This window comes from Corvus moneduloides, chromosome 21, assembly GCF_009650955.1.
Source record: "Corvus moneduloides isolate bCorMon1 chromosome 21, bCorMon1.pri, whole genome shotgun sequence".
Lineage (NCBI taxonomy): Eukaryota > Metazoa > Chordata > Aves > Passeriformes > Corvidae > Corvus > Corvus moneduloides.
Window position 1 is genome coordinate 7,769,455 of NC_045496.1, and position 21,972 is coordinate 7,791,426.

The following is a 21,972-nucleotide window of genomic DNA, read 5'->3' on the forward strand; positions in this document are numbered from 1 at the left end:
AGATCCCTGCTGAGGCGTGAGCCCCTGGCTGCAGGACTGCACAGGAGCACTGGTTAAGGACAGACCTTTGCATCATGAAACCCCATCCCCAGCTGCTGTGGGTGCTGCATCATGCAATCCCCTCCCCGAGAATAACTACAGGTTTCTTACAGCTTCACATCTCCTTCTCCTCTCCTCCTGACTGTTTCTGGGCTCCAAAGTGCTCCAGAGGCACAAGAGGGACCAGAGTGGCTGTGACAAAGCAGAGATGGCAGCTGGCACAGAAGTCACTGGCACGCCTGTGGGCCAGAGGCATCTCATCCTTCCCTGTTCTCTTTAGGAGAGTGCAGCTGCCATGAAGGGTACGCCCCGGACCCCGTCCATCGCCACCTGTGCGTGCGCAGCGACTGGGGACACAGCGAAGGGTGAGTGGGGACGCGGTGCTGGGGTTGATCTGCCCCGGCTGCCACGGTGCTGAGGAGCCCAGTTCTCCTCCCCTTGGGTGATCACTGTGCTCCTTGCCATGCCCAGTGATGTGCTCAGCTGCTTTCCCCTCTCTCCTCCCAGGCCCTGGCCCTACACGACGCTGGAGCGGGGATATGACTTGGTCACAGGAGAGCAGGCACCAGAGAAGATACTCAGGTGAGTCAGAGGAGGGTTCAGCTGGGACATTTGGGAAGGGAGAGCTGTGAGGACATCCCAATGGATGCAACCTCTTGGTCACTCCCAGCTCATTCTTGTGCTGGCGAGGGGACAAGTGTCATTTGTCTGTGACAGACCTGAAAGATTTGTCCATATTGGGCAGGCAGGGAAGGGTTGACTTCTTGTCCCGCCAGCAAATGTGAGGACAGCATTCACAGAAACTCCTCCTGGAATAAAAAGAAGAGTTTTCCTGTCCCCATGTTCTCCTGTCACATCTCAAGTCACTCCTCTCCCATGTGGCTTTCAGGCCAAGAGCAAATCACTGACTTATCTCGTGGTGCCACCACTGCTCTGACTTCCGAGTGGACAGTGGAGGGCCACCATTCCCTGTGGACACTCTGTTCCTGTGTGACATGTTTGTCCTTTTCCCAGGTCCACCTACAGCTTGGGTCAAGGGCTGTGGCTGCCAGTCAGTAAGAGCTTCGTGGTGCCCCCCGTGGAGCTTTCCATCAATCCCCTTGCCAGCTGCAAGACAGATGTTCTGGTGACAGAAGATCCAGCAGATGTCAGGTAGGAAGCAGATTTCTCGTTTTCTCCATGCTTGAGTGCCTACACTGCTCTTCAAATTGTTATTGAGGATGCAGTAATTTCTATGATGATAGGTTTGATTAATTTCCTTCCAATAAGAAATCTGATGTGATTGCTCTCCAGGCTCTTTGGGCTGATGGGTCTAGGGCAGGCCTGAGTGTGTAACTCTGAAGTCTGTCAGTACAGGCAGGTGAATTGATAGGAACCTGTGGCAAGGCAATTTGGAAGTGGCTTAAATGTAATGTTAGATTGCAGTGCTTAAATGGATGCATTTACTGGGATGGAGGTGCTGTCATCTGTCTGAAACTCATACCTATATCACACCCACCTGGCCACTGACATCTGCTGGGATGCTCATGAAGGGTGAAAGGCCGTGTTGGTCATCCAATAATTACACAATTAGAAGGTATTTTTTTTCCTTTTTGGAGGACAAATGCCTGGACATATCGCTGATCACCTTGGTGGTGGTTGTCCTCCTTGGTCTGGTTTACGAGGGTTTAACTGTAAACTGTAAGGGTTTAATTCTGAAGGTATTTAGTGTGTATTCCCCTCTCTCCCATTAAATTAAGACTGAACATGTCACTGTTGGGTGCCAGGGAGACTCTATGTTCCCTCCCTCCCTCCCTTCCTTTTTGCTGCTTTCTCCTGTTGACTCCAGACACAATTGCCTGACTTGAAAATTCTTGGTTGTGTTATGAATCATCTTCCTGGGTACCAGCAGGATCCTTGTGTCCCCCAGCCTCTTCTGTCTTGTTTTTTCCCAAAGTGATGAGGTGGTGGATTTCCTTTCTTCTGTCCCATCATCTTGGCAGGGCCGTAGTTGAAGCAAGTGCCTACAAAAGCTATGGCAGAGCCAGGACTGGCATCCAAGATGTCCTCACTTCCAAGTGTGTGTTTTTGTTGCTAATTAGCGCTTGTTCCCTTTCCTGTGAAAAGAGGCCGGTGGTACACATCTATCACAGTTTGGCTCTTTAAGGAGAGTTGTTTTTCTTGTCTGCAACAACTTTGGCTTTCATTTGAGAAAGGGAAGCACTGCCTTGGTTTATGCTAACATTTTCCAAGCCAAAGTGCCAAGAGAACATTATCTCTTTCTTTCCTCCTCACATCTTCATTAAAAGTACCTCAGCGAAGGTAGGGGCTCAGAAGCTTGTTTTCTGCTCCAGTGCAGTAATTGTCTCTGGGCACTGCTCCTTGTGGAAAAGTCTGTGTCAGGATGGATGAATGCCAGGCAGGAGGAGGGGAGGTTCTGGCACAAGGCTGTTGCCTGCTCCCCTCATAAATGGAACCTGAACTGAGAATTCCAGGTGTAAATATTGGAGTGGCTCAGGTAGAAAAAGGGAGGTGTGAGTTCACGGCACTTGTATCTTACACGCAGGAGTTGGTGAATTATTAAAACTTTAATAAACGCAATAATAAATATTTGATGTTGCATTATGGGAGGTTTCACAGATACAGTGAGAAGCCAAAAGCAATCTATTATTTCTGCATTAGGACTGAAACACTTCTCAAAAGCGAGGAGCTGCAAGCTCAGGATCCTCAGCACCCCGGGGTGGGTGGAACCTTCTTCTGAGGTTCTTGGTACTTGGGTACTTTCATGTAATGAGAAAGGTACTTTCAGAGCTGCTTATCTTGCAGCCTCTTTGCTTTATCCTTCTGGACTGACATAAGCAGCTTCTCAGGGGAGCAGTTTTGGTGGTTCAGATGTTCAGGTGGTGATCTAGCACATCAGACCAACATCAGAGGTGAGCACGTGCTGTCCATGGTGTAGGTGTTCAAACACAGCCATCTATCCCTCTTCCTGGAGGGGTCCTGTCTCCTGCCTTTGGGACTGTGGTAGCACTGCTGTCCCTCCGTGCTGGGAGCTCCTGCAGGTGAATCACAGAATCATCTGGGTTGGAAAAGACCTCAAGGATTGAATCCCACCTGTGACCAACCCCCACCTTGTCAACCAGACCAGTGCACTGAGTGTCATGTCCAGTTATTCCTTGAATATTTCCAGGGACAGGAACGCCACCACTTCCCTGGGCAGCCCTTTCCAATGCTTGACAACCCTTCTTCAGTGAAGAAATTCTTCCTGAACCTGCAGTGCTTGGGCTTTAATAGAGTCCCATCTCCACGGCACAGGGCAGGCCCTGGGCTGTGTTACAGCAGCTGCAGCACAGCCGTGCCTCAGCACCCGGCGTGCCCTGTTTGCTGTCCTGTAACACCGTGATGGTGGCTCAGTGCTGTGTTTCTTCTGTGTCTGTAATAACGAGCGTGCTGCATTCCTGCAGACCTTTCATTAGTCTGACACCTTTGGCTCCAGGGTCACTTGTCTTGAAGAGTTTAATGGAGGGAAATTGCAGAAAGACTGGTTTGGAGAAAACAAGTGGTGAAGTCTTTACAACTCAGAGGGTTAAAGGTTCAATGTGGTCTTGCGTTTTTACGAAGATGTTTGAGATGTAGAGGGACAGGTGGGGCTCGGCCTTTCAGCAGCTCTCTGGGGAAATGCTGACTCCAATGCTGTTCTCTGGGTTTCATCACTGGGCAGTGCAACAAGCTGTACTTTGGTGGATGGGGATGAAGGGCCCAAATCTTCCCCTGCTGCAGCCAAGTTATTAGAGAAACTTCCTGCAGACCGGAGCCAGCGGGCTTCGTGCAAACATCCCACTGGGGATGCTCCAGGGGCTTCAGGGCGCAGGAGTGTGCAAAACTTGGTGCTGGAGGTTTTACGGCTGTGCATCATAAATTAAGAATGAGAATGCTTAGAGTTAATGAAACTTGCATATATAATTTATCAGTGACCATATGGAGCATCCCTTCCTCGACCCCAGAGTCTGATCCTCCGCACAACGATCGCTTCAGTCGCACGCCTGGGACTGTGACAGCCACGCTCACGGTGACGTCTTTGTTCAGATGAGGTTGGCCAGCAGTGCTGCAGGGCTCTCCCCACACTGGGCAGCCTCTGCCTTGCGTCCCAGGCTGGGCAGACTGTCCTTGCAGGACATCCCCTGCCAGGGCAAGAAATACATCCCAGTCCCACCTTGTCTTGCTGGTTTTCAAGACCCCTCTTTGTTTCCACTCCCATCTCTCTCTCTTACCTGTATTTCTCCCATAACCTGGTGTTAAAGGCAGTAGTCTGTAAAATTTTGTTAAACAAATTACTGTTAGGTGTTCAGTCCTTCTGCTGGCCTTCCCTGGACACCTTGCCATCTCTGTCTGACCCTTTGGAAGGTGCAGCTTGTCCTGTGGGTCCAGGAATTGCTCTAATTGTGGCAGTGTATGGGAAGGACCCACAGCCACAGCCCCCAGGTCCTACTGCCCCAGCACCGAGCATCCCTGCAGGGATAATAAAAACATCCCTGTAGGGGATAATAAAAGCATCCCTTGGGGCACACACAGCAGTGGGGGACCAAGAAGAGAACTAACCCTGGGGGCAGAGCATGGCACTGGCAGACGCCCGGTGGTCACGGTTCACTGTGCCACCCGCTCTGCAGAAAAGTTGATAATTTCTGTTGAGCAGCTATAAATCAGGCACGAGCCTCAGCTGCTGCCTGACATGACATATAGCTCTATCGTTATGGCAACCATAGAAACAAATAAAAGCCTTGCCTTCACTTGACAAGCCTTTGAGATGTCCTGATGGAGAGACAAGTGTTCAGCAGCAGAATGAATTCTCTTGAACTCGCTGTCGATTCATCTTCGTTTTGCTCCCAAGTGAGCCCCTTTGCTCTCGGAATTCTTTGCCAAAGTACAATCAACTGGATTTTTTATTTCTAATTTTTCTTTATTTGTTTGTTATTTTTATTTTCAATTCTCTCAGAGGCAGAACACTCTGCTCCCCCGCTCTGTGCTCTCATGAGCCCCATTTTTTGTCAAGGATGGGAGCGAGGGTTTTTCTCCCTGCCCATGGCATTCACCAGCTGTGCTCTTGCAGCCTCGCTGCTGCCTCAGCCTTACAGGGGTTTTGTGGAGATATTTTGAAGGGGTTTTGCGGTGATTTGGGCACTTGCGATTTTGCAAGTCAGTGGTGATCACTGTGGTGTGAGGCTCCCTGGGAGTGGAGGAGGATGAAAAGTGAAGTGGATAAGAAAGGCAAAGGGAATCTGGGCCAGGAGAGTGGAAACAGCTTCGCTGTCCCTGCTGTTGCAGCAGAAAAGCTCATCTTTCTGTGCCTTAACTTCCTGCCTGATCTGCAGGAGCACAGATGAATGGGGGCAGCTGCAGGTGAGCATCCCTCAAGGTCAGGAGGTGGGCTGGGCTGGTCCGTGCAGGATGGGATATGGCATGCAGGCAGAGGGCACCCTGCCAGCTCTTCTTGCCATTTGTGTAGGGTGTGCCATGGCAACTTGATCTTTTTTCCCCTCTTTTCTTTCTGCTGCCCCCCTGCAGCAGAGCAGGCTGTGATTTCTGGGTGCTCGGTGCCACGGGGACCCTCGGCCGGGAGGTCGGGGGAGAGGGAAGCCCCTTTGTGAGGCTGTTTCTGGGCAGGGGCCCGTGGAGCTCCTGCAGAGCCTCCTGCTCCGTTGGGGCCAATAAAAAGGTGTGAGTGGCTGCAGTCGATGGCCGTGATGAATGGACAGCCTTGCATGATGGAGCAAATTGATCATTGCATCAGCAGGCACAACTTACTCATTTCTGCAGAGAAGGCAATTCATTACTGTGCACATCACAGTGACACCGTCATCCCCACTGATAACGTCCCCGTGCTCTGGCCTGGGCTTCTTATCACCCTGAGATGCTGTTGTCTCTCAGAAAGTGGTGGAGAGGCAGCTTTTGGTGCTTAACACCAGGACAGAGGCAGCCTTTGGCCTCATCCTCTGGAGAGCAGGGACAGATGCTTTACAGAGAGGCAGCCACCAGCCCCTGCCCTGCAGCTGTCAACTGAGCTTTGTCCTGGCTTCTTACCAGGATTTTTCCTCCTCCCTGCCTCCCACTGTGATTTATGAGAGCAGGTTAGAAGAGTCAGGTGCGTCTCACTTTGCTACAGGGTGACTAAATGGAGATGTAATCTTGCGGCAGCCACTGAAGGGTGTGAGCAGCAAAATAAGAGAATTAGGGGAGCAGTGTGATGGGGAAAGAAGGGAAAAGCTCCCCAAAAAACTGGAGCTGAAATCATCCAGGAAGGTCAGAATTGAAATGTGGCTCACCTAGCACCTCTGGGACAGGGCAGAGGTGCACTCAGCCTGTCTCTTCCTGGTCCATCAGCAGCCATGGCATCTTTCATGCCCCGAATCCAGGGAACATTTCAGCCTTCCCTCATCCCGGGCTTTTAATAACTCCTGCTGCAGTAATGCTGAGCTTCACTCTCTGTGCTCTGCTGTGTGAACCCACTGCGTTTTTGAGGTCTTAATGCTGCGCTGTAAAACTGCACAGAAAATGATCAAACCTCTTAGGGACAGGGGATGTAAATTCGGGCCTGGCTCATAGGCAAACCCATCGCAGGGAGCACCAGCAGCCACTACAAGTTTGGCAGCTGAGCGGTTGCAGTTCCTCTCGTCCACGGTGCTGCAGAGCCCAAGAGGGAAAAAAACCCCAGCGAGTGAACAGATTTTGTTTATATGTTTATTGAGACAATTAAAAATACCCAGCACTTGCCAAATATGCAAACGCTGTCTCACACCCAGAATGATTCCCTTTGATGTCTCTGGGATCTCTCGTCACAGAGTAGGGTTTGGCACTGGACGCTGTAGCTTCTCCACATTCTGGATCTGCTGTTGTATCTGTGTGTCCATCCACCCGTCCGTGTGGGATCTGTGTGGAGCAGGATCCTGCCAGCACTGAGACAAGCAGTGGTGCTGAGGGTTTGGAGGGGGAGGCAGGGCTCTAACACACTGTGAATGCTTAGCAGAAAGGGTGATGCAAGGCAGCAAAATCAGACCTTGGGTTCCTGTGTTGAAAGGTGTTTTTCCCTCCCTGTTTGATGTTATTTGTTTCTGTGTCGCTGCCTTTGCTTTCTGTTAACCAGCGGCTGGGGTGTGCTTTGTAGCTGCCTGTTCAAAGCGCAGCCCCTTGGCCTCTCTGTTTATACAGCCTCTCTGTACTATTTTTCCTGAATTACAATTTTTTACCCCTATTTGAGTTTTATTACCTTTGCTTTTGTGTGTATCTCCTGCCTGAGAAAGGGTCTAGAAGGTCCTCTTGCAGGAGGAAGGACTGGGTGGTTCATACCCTGGCCCAGACAGAGTGCTGGGGTGATGCCCGGGTGGGGCAGTGACACTGGGAAATGCCTTTTCTTCAGTTATTTCTTAACATAACTCAGTGGAAAGAACTGGCACTATCTAAAAAACAGTTCTGATGAGATGTCGGTTGCCTAAAGCTTGCCTGATGTGCATGGGATCTGCTCCTCCTTTCCTGTTTTCATCTCCTGCAACTACTGCTGGATCACTTCAGCCAAAGGACAAAACTAATAAAATTCAGCAGAGCCAAAATATTCCTGGGAGTGTGCCAGCGACCTGCGACAGGCTCCACAGCCAGGGAGGAAAAACCACCTCTGTGGAGACGACAGGAATGGAGACAGACACAAACAGGGCAGCTTTGTCCTTCTGCTTCTAGGGCACTGCGAGAAGACACTGTCCATTGCGGGCTTCAAAAGGGCTCTGGGAAAGGGCATCTCCCTGGGAGCTCAGGGAGAGTCCCAGACTCCCTTTTCCCTGGTAAAGCCAGGATATGCTGCACCATGGAAGACAGACCTCTAGGTTGATTTTTGTGGGGATTTATTAATTGCTAAAGGGAAAGGGAGGATGCACGTGTTGCTGCAGAGGAACATGGTCTCGCTGTGGAGGGATGAGGGACGGCAGCTCAGGCCAAGGGGCAAAGCTCCCGTTTGATTTTCACCCCAGGGCAGCCAGGGCTGGGCACAACCAGTGACCCAGGATGGCTGTGCTCTGTGAAGACAAGTGAAGTTAATTAGTTTCAGCTCCTGCTCCTCAGCAGCACTCCTTGATACAGTGTCCCGCTGCTCTGGCTGCTGCCCTCGAGAGATTTTCTCCACTCCAGGATGTCACCCTGGCTCTTGGGGTGATTTATTAGGAAGAAAATGCCCTTTGTGCCTTTAGTGCAGCACTTTCCAGGCAGCTCAGAGTAACTTTGTTCATGCAATGCTGGTCCTTCTCATTGCACAGTTTCCAGATGCAGGAGAGATGCTCTGCAGACCCTCCCTGGCCCTCTCACTTCCAGGCAAAGGAGCAAAAGCAGTTCAAAATGAATTTAGAAGCACCAAAAAGTTCAGTGCATGATTTACAGGCAATGCCAGCATTGCACAGAGCAGGGATGGTGTGTCCTGTGTGGCCTTGCCCACTGGCTCAGAAAACCTTTCCATGCTGGATCAAGGCTGGATCAGACTGTGGAAGTCCACTGCCCTTTGCCTCCACTCTGCACAGGTTTTGTATCATTCCCCTTTTGGTCTGTGTATTTGGTCTCCTTTTCTGATTTAGATGTTTTGAGTTTCTGTCAGGGCTTTTTCTAGTCTCCCCAAAGTGGGTTGCTGACTACAGAGCCAAAAGCAAAATCTTCCTTGACTTTTTCCTGCTGCACATGTTCCAGTCCCGGCGATCTGGGTGGTGGTGATGCTTTCCCGGGCACTTTGCTGGGAAACTTAACTCTGTTAAGCAAAATATTGTTTTCAGGGACTAAATCAAAGAGCAGTGCAAAGCTGGAGAGGTTTGGAAGGAGGGCTGGGGAGCGAGCAGGGGGAAAATAACATCAAGAAAATTAGGTGAAGCCTTGCAAAAAAATAATCCCATCTTGGGAATTGCCCTGCTTTCACTGCCTGAAGAATTACTGTGCCGTAATCAATTCAGCTCTTGATGTTTCCTGTGGTGTTTTTGATATTATGAGATGCTATTGACTGCAACCAAGTGCCTTTTATCAAAAGTTAGATGGGTGCAGTTGGAGACCCACTGCTGCAGGCTGTGCCGTGCTCAGGGCTGGACTCCAGCAGTGGTGACGCGAGCGCAGGCGAGGATGGCAGTGCTGGGAAGGAGGGGTGGGGATGGACCACAGTCTGTGTGTGATCTATCCAGTGCCTGTTTCCCCTCCAGCAGAGGGAACAGACGGGGCTCGTACGGAGCAGACTGGAGAGGAGGCATGCAGTGGAGGAAGAGCCCCCAGCTGCACTGGGACACCTTCAGGAGTGTTGGCTCAGCAGCTGGATGAGTTTTGGGGGAGAGTCTCCTCCCGTCACCTGCAGACAGGAGGTGTGGGCAGGGCACAGCAGAGTTCATCCCAGATGCCACAGGGCTGGGTAGCTCCGTGCAAACTGATGTTGTTTCACCTTATGTGTAAGGCGGAGCTGTCCTCCATCTGTCCCAGGCTGGGGGAGTGTCCCCTGCTGCTGCTCTCCCTCCTGGCTAGTGGCTGTCCCCCTGTCTCAACCATCCCTGCCGTGCCACGGGGCTCTCTCCCAGCAGCAGCTCGTGGGGAGCCGTGCAGAACCCAGCAGCACACAATTAAACCCCAGCTAATACTTCCCTGCTTCTGCCGAGGGCTTAAAGTGACACAAATGAAGCAGCTGAGCATTAAGGCAGGATGCTGTGTAAATATGCTCTGAGCTTTCGCAGGGAGAACTCTCTTCATTCACTTCAGTCCACATTTCCTTTCTTTTAATTTTTTTGATCAGTGTGTATCAAACACAGACAGGCCAGAGCTGGAGGTGTTAGTTCTGGACTGTGGGTTCCCTGGATTTGGACCCAGCTTGGGGCCATAGCTGAGGAGTTTTAAAAGGTTTATGATAAAAGTTGTGGCTGGATAAGGAAATGGCTCCTCAGCTGATGGAATCATAGAATCACAGAATGGTTTGGGTTGGAAGGAACCTTAAAGATCATCTTGTCCAACCCCCTGCCCACATTCCTGCTGGTGGTGGCTCCAGGTACCATCCTGCATCTCCCTGAGGGAAGGGAGAGCTCTGGGGGCAGGGATGGCCCTCTGCTTTTTTGAGCCAAGGATTCAGCGCTGGGCGTGTTGGGAGGCCTGGCTGCTTCTCTTCCTTACAGGAACTTCTCAAGGACTTCAGGTAGGAGCAGATCATTCCTACCTGATGTGGCCGTGGGCAAATCCACCCAACCCCTCCCACTCTCCTGCCTGGGTGGTGGGAGCTGGGTCCAAGGGGAAGGAGCGCTCCTGGATTTGTGTTTATTTGCCTCAGTACCAGACCAGGGGGGTGAAATGGCTTTTTTGGGGGGGTAAAAGCCATAAATTGTGCCTGAGCACGGCTGATAAGCGATACTGATAGAGGAATAGCGTTGGCAATGCTGTTGACCTGAAGGGCTTTTCATGGCATCTCACTGGGAGCTCAGGGACAGTTACAGAATCCCTTTTTCCTGGTAAAATTGGGATACGCTGCATCACAGGCAATTCATTATAAGTGGAAACCTCCTCTTTTTACAGAATCATAGAATGCCAGGTTGGAAGGGGACCCCGAGGAATTATTGAAGCCTGCTTTATATAAAGGGAAGAGAAAAGGAGCTTTTAGTACGGAAAACTTGACTGCATTAAAAATAGCACCTGGCTTGCTTAAAAAGCACAAGTGGGCAGCAGAAGGACTTGGAAGCAGCAGGGGTGGCTGGGTGGGGGGACACCACCTGTATTTGGGGAGCACCCATGCAAATCTGCTGCTTCACAGGGTGGAAAAGAAACCACAGAAATTTCTGCCATGGAATAAGAGGGATTGGAGGCTGTTCCTGTGGAGGCTGGGCACTGTCCTCCATCTGTCCCTGTCTCTTGGTGTCATTCCAGCTGTGCAGCTGTGGGTGACAGGGCATGCAGAGAGTTGGGAGCATCCCCACAGGTGCTCCAACCACCCCTCCTACACACACACATCTTTCCCTGAATCACCTGGTCAGGCAGAGTATTCCCAGAACAGCCCCAAATGATCTCATTTTTGGGGAGGGTGTGGGTTTGGCTGCGCAAAGCCCAGCAGGATTAGCTGGAGTGAAGTCCCTGAGCTCTGGCCTCTCGGCAGCAGCTGTGACAGTACAACCTGTGTCAGCATGTCACCTGCTATAATGGGTTATGAGTTTTGCAAGGTTCGTCCATTCTGTCCTGGCTTTCCCAGGGGGAGCAGGGCTGGGAGAGGTTTGGGCTGGGAAGGCTGGAGCAGCTCAGAGGGAGCTGAGCTGGTTTGCAGGGCCAGCACGGTGTCTGCATTCAGCATCAGTCCTGCAGGTCTCTGGGTCAAGTGCTCACACAGGCGCTTCCTCAGAGCGAAGCCACAGACATAAAACCCAGCAGCAAGTGCTGGGCGACCTGTTTGGGAAATCCAGGGCTCCGCTTGGACTTGGCCCTGCACAGTCCTGGCAAAGTCAGCCCCACATTTCCCAGGTTGATGAGCTCAGGGGTGATGTGGTCACCAGAGGCAGAGGAGGCCGCATCTGTGTGTGGGCTCTGCCCCATGGACAGCCTCCACAGCCCGAGGGAAACAGGCTCTGTGGTGCTCATCCCATCTTTGGATGCAGGAGCAGGATACATGTGACATCTTTCAATGGCACGTGTGTGGCAGGGAACTCAGGGAATTGTAGATCCCTGCCCACCCAGGGGGGTGGAATTAGTGACACAGCCAGGACATTGGTCACAGACACATGTAGCTCTGGGGTGGCTGTTGTCTCACTCTGTCTCAGCTGTCCTGTGATAAAACCTTTTCTGGTGGGATTCCCTCTGCCTTGGCCAAGATGCTGTGAGTAGGGAGATGGCTTTGGCACTGGGGATGGCACTGGGCACAGCCCCACGCTGCTCTTGCTCTCCGAGCTGGGCAGTGGGAGCCTGGGGGGAGAGAAATTCCTGTGACTTCAACACAGGCAGACTTTGCTGCCAGACTCTTCCATTCTCCGGTGAGAACATTAGTGTGAAAATCAAACAGGATCAGGGCCCAAAGGGCTTGAGAAATGGTACCAAAAGCTCCCTGTCACATCTCCCAGCACAGCTCAAAGGCTGTTTTTGTACAGTCTCTGGACTACCTCGTGGTTTCATGTTGATCCTTATCCATGGCTGCTTTACTCAAAATTTCCGTGCATCGCTCTGTCAAGTTATCTGCGGAGGTCCAGACAGATCAGGTATTTCCCTTTCCTTAAAAAAAGAAAAAAAAGATAAAAGTTGTCTTATCACAGAAAGATAAGGGGTAAATCTGATATTCTTCAGAATCAAGAGGTAGACTCAGAGGGAGGGGACAGGGACCAGCGTGTCTGGCAGGAAGTGTCACCCCTCTGTCACCTGTCCTGCCTGGGTGCGCCTGGGGATGGGATTGATCCCTGTGGGAATGTGCCAACCCCGCCACTGGGTCCATGGGCTGCACAAGCTGCCATTGGCACATCCAAGAGCTACCTGAGCTTCCACCAGCTTCAAGCCCTCCTGCCTCACCCCATCCCAAGGTCTCTGGTCCCCTCAGTGTCCCCTCCCAGTGCAGATCCCCCCCTGCCCTCCCCAAGTAGGAGGAGTTCCTACCTTTTCCTGGTGGCAAAATCAATACCAAAGGCTTCCATTAATATTCTAGGAGTGGCAGAGAAGATTGACTGCCTCATTAGCAGGCATCGTGTGAAACTCTGACAATAATTAACAACTCAACGGTCTTATTTGCTGGCCTATCACAGAAGTATTCAATCAAAAATGTAATTTGCTTGACGCTCCCATTTACCATAAAGAGAATATTCCTTCAAAGTTTTAAATAGACTAATTAAGAGGGAAGAAATATGGGGGAAAAAATTATTAACAGTATAGTTTTAATGGGAAATTACTGGAGCGTATTAATAATGCAATAACCATTTTTAACAGCTGTCTGTCAGTTTGTGGGCCGGGGTAATTAAATTAGTCACTAAAGGGTCACTCAAATTAGGTGTCAGAGAGTGGCACCGGGGCTAACGAAGGCCGTCAGGAGAAATGCTGTGGCACCAGGAGGAGGGTGAGATGCTGATGTTGAAGTCAGGGTCCCTCAGAAATGCCCAGGGGCCCTGCAGAGGTGGGAATCCCTGGTCACACGAGGCACCAGCATCTCCTTGGTTTAGGTGTGCCAGGAGATGCGAGGAGCGGGGCAGAGCTTTGCGCTGGCAAAGGCTGGGCTGTCTCTGGGAAAATAATAAGGAGAAAGAGTCTTATCTGAGCATGAGCATGGCCCGGGGTGGCCTCCGTGACGTCTGCTTCAGCCTGATGCTGCTCAGGTTTTTAATCTCTTTCCCAGAGCCAGAAGGCAGCGATGCAGGGGATTTTTGGCAATTTCTTTCAAGGCTTTTATATTCTGTGGGTTTCAGGCTTGCGTTCCCCCTTCCTCCACCCCTTCGCCCCTTCTGAAATGAATTGCAGTTAATTTTGGATGTTGTTGAGCCTGGAAACGCATCTTTCTTGCCGCCAGCCCATTAAAAAAATATATTTACAGTTCCATAAAGCAAAGCCAGCTGCCAAGGTAATGTCCTGCTGTCTCCCTCGTGTTCCGGGCACAGAGTGAGGATTTGGAGAGGTGCTTGCTTCTGTGAGCACGGGGAAGATTTTACACCCAACAGAGAGGTTTCTACCGGAGAAGATCATTGTGTCCAGCCTGGGCAGGTCTTGCAGGGAAGCAGGGTGCCCAAGGGACCTGGGGTGCTCGGGTTCAGGGCCAGGGGATGCTGCTGCAATTCCCTTTCCTTCTCCCCTCCATCAATCAGGATGTGGATGCTTCTGGGTCTGAGTGGGAAGGGATTACACCTTCCAGTGGGATTTTTTGAGATTTCATCCATTTTCTCAATTTTGTGTTGAAGTAGGACCTTTTCCGTGGGTATGACTGTGTGGAAAACAATTGGCCACAAGGCAGTAACCAAATCCTAGGGGAAAACCCTCACCCATCAAGAGGAACCAAGCAAGGTGGTGGCTGGGGTGTTTGGAGGGCACAGAGGTCTCTGAAACCGTGACCTACATCATACAGAACAAGGACATACATTTCCATATACTGGCTGTATGTTTGGGCTTTTTTGGACAACTTTCCTACTCTGATTTTACGTTTTCTCACTTTCGGGATCTGTAGGTGACAGAGGGGATGGCAAAGCCTGTGTGTGTTCCCCTGAGAGATTTCAATTTTCACGAATTAACAGGAGCGTTTTTCCATAATTCTTTCTTGCATCATCCCCATTGGAAATTTGACTGCAGAGATGCCCTGATCTCTCTGAAGTGCTTGGGGCTTTCTGCTGCTCTTCTCCTATCATTAAGATATGTATAAAGCTAGAAGCTGCTTTAACTGGGTGGTATGGGCAGAAAATGTGCTCCACATGGCACATGGCAGTTAAATACCACCCAGTGGAAGAGGCTCTGGTGCAGCTGTTGGCTCCTCAAATCACTTCAAGAGGAGCACGAGGAGCATCCCAGGGGAAAGGAAACAGTAAAACCCATCAAAACCCACCAAAATATCATAACAACAGAAAAAAACCCCAAACCTGTGCCCACCCTTCCTGCAGCCTGGGTGGGCACTCGGGCAGGGGCAGGCCCTCCTCTTTCTCCACATGAGGGGGAATTACAAGCCGTATAGATTATTTTAATGGCCGTATTACTTCCAACTGTGCCTCCACCATCTGTTCTTCCCCAATTACAGATGCAAAAACCCAGCATGTTTCCCCATTCGGGCTGTAGAGGATGAAATACAAGCCTTGTAAAAGGGTGTATATCCTCCCAACAATGCAGTTGGCACCTGTGAAGTTTTCATGGCGCTTCTTCCAGCTTGGGATGCTCATCCTGGTCCCTCTGCTCCACATCCCAGCCCATGCCCAGATCCATGGTGGCAGAGGGAGCTGTTAATAAAGGGAAGAGGCTGTTTTCCTACGTGATTTGTCTAAGCTGTGCGGGGCAGCTGAATTATTAACACTGACCAAGCGTCTCAAGTGCTACAAAACTCGACAAGAACCTCTTACCTCCAGCACAGTGATAAACAGGATTGAGGCATGGTGGGAGGGAGGGAATTAAGATAGGACATCAAAGACTGGATTCCATCAAGTAAATCATGCCATTGCTCCAGTGAAAGAGCCCCTAAATGTTTTATTAGGGATTTTCAACAACTACCAAAATTAAGATGGAAGGGATGAATTATTAAAAAATAGATTAACTAAACCAGCTGCTGAATTAAACATGAAAGGTGTGTGTCAGGAGCAGCACGGCCACCGTGTGCTGCAGGCATCGGAGTCCTTCAGCCAGGCATGCTGGAGGGGTCTGGAGAGGGGGAATGGCGGTGCTGGGGGATGGAGAGCCACAAGCTGCTCTGCCAGGTCAGGTTTGCAGTGCCAGGGCACAGAGGGACTGGCTGCAGGGTCGGGAAAGCAGAAAGCAGTGCTGCAGAGGCGTCAAAAGGAGGGGGTTCTACCTCAGGGAGATGCAGGCTGAAGATGTGTAAGGGGCAGCCAAGGAAATAATGCTGGTCCTCTGTGAAATAATGCAGGAAACGTAGGTGCAAAAAGGAGACTTGCCTGAAGTGCTTGAGCCAGGATCTGAACTTCCTTTTCCTGTGTGTTTATCTGGTTTTACCAACTCCAAACCACCTGTGGCAGGACGGGGACTGAGAATGGGACTGGGACAGGGGCTGGGGATTGGCTCAGGGGTTGTGATGGGCCCTGGGCAGCTGCTCCTCCAGGTGTGATGCTTATGGCATTGGGTAAGGGTAAAGGAGGGTTTGTAGGGGCCAGAGAGCCCCCAAGGTGAGGGGATGAGTGAGGAGGGCTCCTGTGGCCCCTCCTGCCAGTGCACCTGGGAGGACAGGACATGATTTGGGTGGTGCCAACATCTGGGAACAGCTGGAACAAGGGGTCTGTCCATGCCCCTGCATAATTAGGCCACATTGTTCTGCCCCTGGTTTGCTTCCAGTGCTAAACTTCTCTCACCTGTTAAAGAGAGAGACAATATCTTGAACTCTTCCTAAGGCAGCTGTGTGATCCCAATTTGGTGTTTCTGTGCCCTCACAGTACAGCCTGTCCTGACATTCCCCATGCCAGGATATGGCAGCCTGTGAAGGTGAAGCACAGGTGAGAACAGGAGGTGAAGAGGTGCTGCTGTCTGTGGTTTGTTTTGTTCCAGCCCCCGGGAGGGTGGGAGCATTGTGGGAGCATCATCTCCAAGTGCGAAGCACAAAATATGGTGGAAATTTCTGTCTGTTCTCTCTCTCCTTCTTCTTCCCCAGCGTGTTCAAAGCCTTTACTTGGAAGTCTACAGTCAAAGCCCTGCGAATGCCAGCAGTATTCACTGCTGGGAGCAATTCACAGTGCCTGCAGCAGCGCTGCTTTAAGGGGCACTGATGGAACGAGTGGAGGCTTCATTCATAACAATAATAAACCGCTATTTTGCGCTTTTACGCCGCTTTTAATCTTCACAACTCAAAGGAACATTAATTAACTGTGTGGCACAGTGGGAGGCAGGTAGCTGCTGTTGTCCCTGTTTTACAGATGAGGAGGCTGGAGCACTGGCACATCCTGCAGCCTGCCCACAGTCAGACTGTATTTCACCCTCCGAGTCTGCAGACGATCCCAAAATGCCAGCTCCTGCTCGGAGCTTTATTCCTGGGAATGCTCTCCTATGGCAGGGTGGACCCTCGGGAGTTTCAATGTCATTTGCATTTCTTTACACCCAGTTTGGTTTTGGATAGATGGAGGTGAATATTGCTGAAGTCAAATGAGAATCTTCTAATATAAATTAGTCCAAATGCCAAAAGCAAGTTCCTTGCCCTCGGGCCAGCGACCGGGCAGCGTTCCAGCTCCGCAGTGCTCCTTCCATCGGGAGAAAAACTTGGAGAAACATGTAAAGCTCAGTCTTTGCTATGATCCCCACTTTTTGGTAATATTCCTGGACAAACCTGTTTAGGTGAAATGGTAAAAATACAACCACTGACTGTTTTCCTGCTCAGAAATCCCCAGGTTTGCCTCTTCCAGTGAGCTCTGCCTCCAAAAACCTCCAGCTTGACTCTTTTTCCAAGGGTCACATTTGCAGAGGTTTGCTTCTGTTGCTGCTTATTGGCTGAAAAATCAGTGCTTTGGCCCTTGTGTGTGTAATCAAAGGGGAATCTTGGCTTGTATTTTGGGAGAGGCTTTGGGAATCCTCGCCTCCCCTCACGCACAGCACTGGGCTGGCATCGCTCTCTCGCCGCTGCAGGGTGAAGTGAGTCAGGCTGAGGGATCCCCCCTCGACGAGCAGTGGGGTGCATCCTGCTGTGGATATTGGGGGCAATCCCCCCTCCCCTGCCCCCTGCCTACTCTGAGAGCCCTCCTGATGCTCACAGCTCCCCTCTCTACCTGGAGGCTGCCCGGGCTCTGAGGGATGCTCCCAGCACCCATCAGATCTCCATCCATTGCTCCCCGGTGGTTTGCAGGGTTTGTTGTTGGACCATGTGTCTGCGTGGCTGTTTCTAGCAAGTTTTAAAGGAAGCAAATTGCATTTTGGGCATCCTCCTCAGCCCCTCGAAGCAGACGTTGGATCAGCACAGAGGCTTTTCCGTTTAGTCTTCTTAATTAAGACAGACACTGAAATAAAGGTGGTGAGTGAAGTATGATGAGCAGGAGAAGGAGGGTGGTCCTGCAGTGTGCAAACGCTGCTCTTGTCTTTCTCTTTTACCTTTTTTTTTTTAATCTCCTGTCATCAATCTCCTGTTGCTAAATGTGCAGCTGGAGAGAGGGTTCCTAGGCAAAGTTCCTGCTGATGGATTCTGACAGATCTAATCAGGCAGGGATGGTGACGACCACGTCCTGCACCGCTGTGAATTGTGGTTCAAACCTAATATCCTTCACCACGACACACTGTGGCAGCTGAAACGAACCTGATGGCTGAGATCTGGTTGGCCTGAGGGGAGGAATGTTCCCATCACATGCACACCTGCCTGTGCCATCACTGACTGTGGGACTGGGTCCCTGATGGATCCCTTGCAACCTCTGCCATCACGCAGCCCTACTGCAGGCCTTTAATGTCTCTCCCAAGTGGTGTTTTACCTGTCTAATGCTGTGGGTGATATCAAGGCCTTACTCCTCCTCAGCAAGACCAGCTCCCTGGCATCTGTTACAGGTAGTTCCAGGAGCTCTAGTCTGGGACTGATTTGATTGTACTCAGGAGTAGCTTAGAGCATCCCTAGGTCTGTATCTAAGCTAATCCCCAAGGCTGACTGTTGGAGATCTGGTCTGTGGGGCTCAGGGCATGGATCAGCACTTTTGCACTGCCTTAGGGCAGGGGGATCATCCACAAATGAGCCAATTTCTCCCTGTGAGTTTGGAGGAGCCCAAAGCAACCAGTCCTATGCATATCTGTGGGGTAGATGAGCTGAATCCCATCTTTGGCCTCTCAGATCTGGGGCAGGGTTGGTCTGGCCGCTCCAGGAACAGCAGCAGTCAGGTCTCAGCCCTGCACAGGCTGTGCACCCGTTCTGGACAAAGGCCCTGGCACCAGCAGATGCTCAGTTGCAGGAATGCAATCCCCCATCTCAGGATTTGGGTCTGGGATCATGTTTTAAACACATCAGAGCCAGTCCCATGGCACAGTCCCAAGTCTTGTCAGAGCCAGCACAGTTCCTGCCTCCCAGTGCTGAGCTCCCAGGTGAAATGCCCTTGCATGACATACAACCATGCCCTGCTTCAGCCCCTCTGCCTTTAACCCTCTCTCCTCCTCAGGCAAATGATGATGTTCCCTGTTCCACGTCCAACTCCCCACTCAATTTATCTTGTTTATTGACCCAAGCAGAAAGTCAATGTTTTCTTCATCTGCCATTTGCTTCAATGGCAGCCAATTTGGTTCATCCAGAACAAAAAACGGATGCAACAGAGTTTAGTGTCAGATTTTTCTCCTTTTTTTTTTCCTCTCCTTTTTTTAGATGCTGATTATTCTTTTTTTCTGAGCACACCTGGCCCTGGACACAGCTTGGCAGCCTTTGCTGTACGATATGGCTGCAGGCAAGGCTGAAAATGTGCAGCAATTACCCCACGAGCTGCAGAGCCAGGAGGGAGCCTGCGAGTCAGCTCATTACAGGCAGGCGATGCTGCAGCCAGGGCTGCCCATGCCCTCCTGGTGGGAGCTGTTTGTTCGGGAAACGTTGGCCTCTGGGGCCTTCCTGTGCATTTGGAGCTCTGTCTCTTCCTCAGAAGTCCAAAGGTGATGCTTTGCAGCCATTGCCTGGATCAGAGCTTTCCAGGCTGTGGGCTCCAGGGCTTTGTTTGTGCCGGGGGTGGGACGTGGGGTGTGTCTCTGATGGGATATTCATGGCACTACAGATCAGCAAAGGCTCACTGAAGAGGAGTGGAGAGGTGCCCCAAGCGCAGGGCTAAACACAGCCTCTGCCCCAAGGAGTTTGCAGGGTGGGATCAGTGTGTGGCAGCTTTGAGCTCTGTCCAGGCAGTGCCCAAGGCCACAGTGGCACAGCTTTGCAGGGGAGGTGGAAGAGGAACCCTCCTGGCAGTGGGGGTGCAGTTTTAGGTAATAACCAATGTGATTTTATGAGATGTGGCTACTGCTCAGGGTGGTGCAGACCTTGCCCAGCCACCAATGCCCATCACCTCCCCTGAGCCAACAGTGGTGTTCCTCTGATCCTGGGCTGAGCTTGCTCAGGGGTTTAAACCAGCACAAACCTCTCTTTTTCTCCAGGGTAGGAAATTCTTTGCTCTGAGGTGCCCACATCTCCAGGCAAGGGTGGGATGGGTGCCTACTAAAAGCAGCAGCAGCAGATAAGGATGCTCCTCACCTCTGGAGACCAGACCCCTGGAGGTGGTGTCCTCAGAAGGGTTCAGTGGCCAGTGGCTTCCAGAGCAGAGTGCTGCCCTTGTGACAAATGCACCTGTGCTCCACGGAGCTGCTCCTGGATGCTGGGCACCTTGGAAAACTCCGTCTGCTTCGGGTGCCTAGATAAGAGCCAAGCCCTTTTGAAAAACCTGCCCAGACGGACGGAAAACCCAATGCAAATCTCTCCCCAGGTACAAAATTAATTGGATTCTAACTTCAAAGAGTGCTTCTGGAAATGAGCTGTAAATAATCTGGTTTTGCCTCAGTTCCTCTGTCTGTGGACATTCATCTGGCTTTTTTGAGCCAGTGAGTGTTGCTGATGGAAGGTGCTATATATAGCAGCAAAGCTGTGCATATATGGATACATATGCATAAATGTATCCCTAGTAACTGACCCAGGTGTGTGATGTTTTCTATAATACAGCTGACAGGTTTGTTTCCCAAAAAAAGCTCCAGTTTCGCTTCCCATGGGCTCTCACCCCTCTCTTTGTGCAGCCGTGTGCAGTCCTCTGACGTGGGCTGCTTGCTCGTCCCATGCCATGGCTGGGATGAGCAGGTTGGGATCTGGTGACCCCTGGGATGCAGAGGGGTCGGTGGAGGTCACCCAGGTGTGTGGGTCTCAGCAGGGCTCAGCTGGATGGAGCTTTATGGCAGAGCTTGGTGTTGCTCCTGGAGCTGCACGGGGTGCTCAGAGCCTGCTCCTCCAGGGCTGTCCTGCCTGCAGCCAGAATTCCACAGGGATCTGCATTCCCAACACTCATCCCTGCCTGTGTGGGGATGGCTGGTCCCTGGCACCCAGTTTCTGAGGAGCTCGGCGCTGTCTGTTCCCAGCGGATCGATAGGAACATCTGTGAAAAATCAGGACATGGATATCTGATCCAGCAGCCCTGGCTGTTTCCTATTTGTCTGATCTAATTCTATCAGCATTTCTGAAGTGCTTATCAGCACCACATCTTGGTACTTCATATGTGTATTGGAAACCCCCTCAGTCACTGGGCAATGAGAGGGGTTGAGTCTGGGCTGTGGCCCCTCCCTCTCCCAGTTTCCCTGCAAAATCCAACTTCTCCTTGTGACCCTCATGAATTGTTCCAAAATCAGACCCAGAAGAGCCCACTAGGACAAAAAAAACTTGTCCAAAATACCCCGGAAGGGTGTAAAAGGGAAGGAAAACCCCAGTGAGTCGTTCATGCCTAAGATGAGGCTGAAGTCTGAGTCCCAGGCTGGCATTTTCCAGCTTGGCATTGCCAAATGCTTGGGCTGGCCAAAGCCCCCGTATTGGATCTGTCCTGTGGGGCAGTGTAGGACATCTCTGGTTCTGTGGGGCTGGGGGACTGTGCAGCCATGGGGCACAGGAGCAGGGCATGGAGCCTGTGCATGGGCTGGGGTCCTTCCACCTCCTCACTTGTCTTTCTGGCCTCACCAGCAAGCAGATTCCCAATTTCTAGGCCAGGGAAGCAGGGTGGAGAGATGGAAACTGGCACAGCCAAGCTCTTGTTTGGGCCAGAATATATGTCTGGTTTAAATGGGAAAATCCTTTAGCTCATGCCTTGGGAATGCTGAACGAGCCAGGACCTGAAATCTTGGTTTGCTGATGGCTTGGAAGGGCAGAGACAGGGAGAGGGAGGCTGGATGTTCCTGCCTTCTCCAGCATGGGGCTTCCCATGCTGGGAGTGGATACAGGTGAGGTGGTCAGGAGATGCCCAGAGCTCGTCACAGCACTGAGTTTAAATGGCAATTTTGCTATTAATGACATTTTCTTTTGCCATGTCACGTAGAATCCATGTGAAGCTGTGTTGTATTCGAACCAGCCTAGCCAGGGCTGCAATCACTGCCTGGTGCTGGGGTGGCCTGACCCAGCTCATGATGTTTTCAGCCTTTAATAATTTAGGGCGAGAGATCTCAGGCCCTCTGTCTCGGCTTTTGCTTGATTGCTTGTTTTTCTAAGATTTCTGTTTCTCCCCCCAGGCAACACTGTTGCAGAGGATTGAGGCAGGCGTTTTGTGGAGGGTCCTTTTTTAAGAGGCGAAGAACAGCCCTAATTTGTCCAGCTCAAAAGTGCTTTTGAAAACCTTGAATTGCTGCACACAGCGTGAAGCC

General features: G+C 51.2%; 1 protein-coding gene across 2 annotated transcripts in view; it reads left to right on the top strand.

The window, feature by feature from the left end:
* The window catches only part of ASTN2 (astrotactin 2), a 277,000-nt gene that overhangs the window by 96,240 nt on the left and 158,788 nt on the right, over positions 1–21,972 (top strand). For both annotated transcript variants that reach the window (XM_032130546.1, XM_032130547.1), the window contains exons 8-10: positions 320–404; positions 547–621; positions 1,054–1,191. In XM_032130546.1, coding sequence (XP_031986437.1) covers positions 320–404; positions 547–621; positions 1,054–1,191 — 298 coding nt within the window. The remainder of the gene's footprint in view (positions 1–319; positions 405–546; positions 622–1,053; positions 1,192–21,972) is intronic.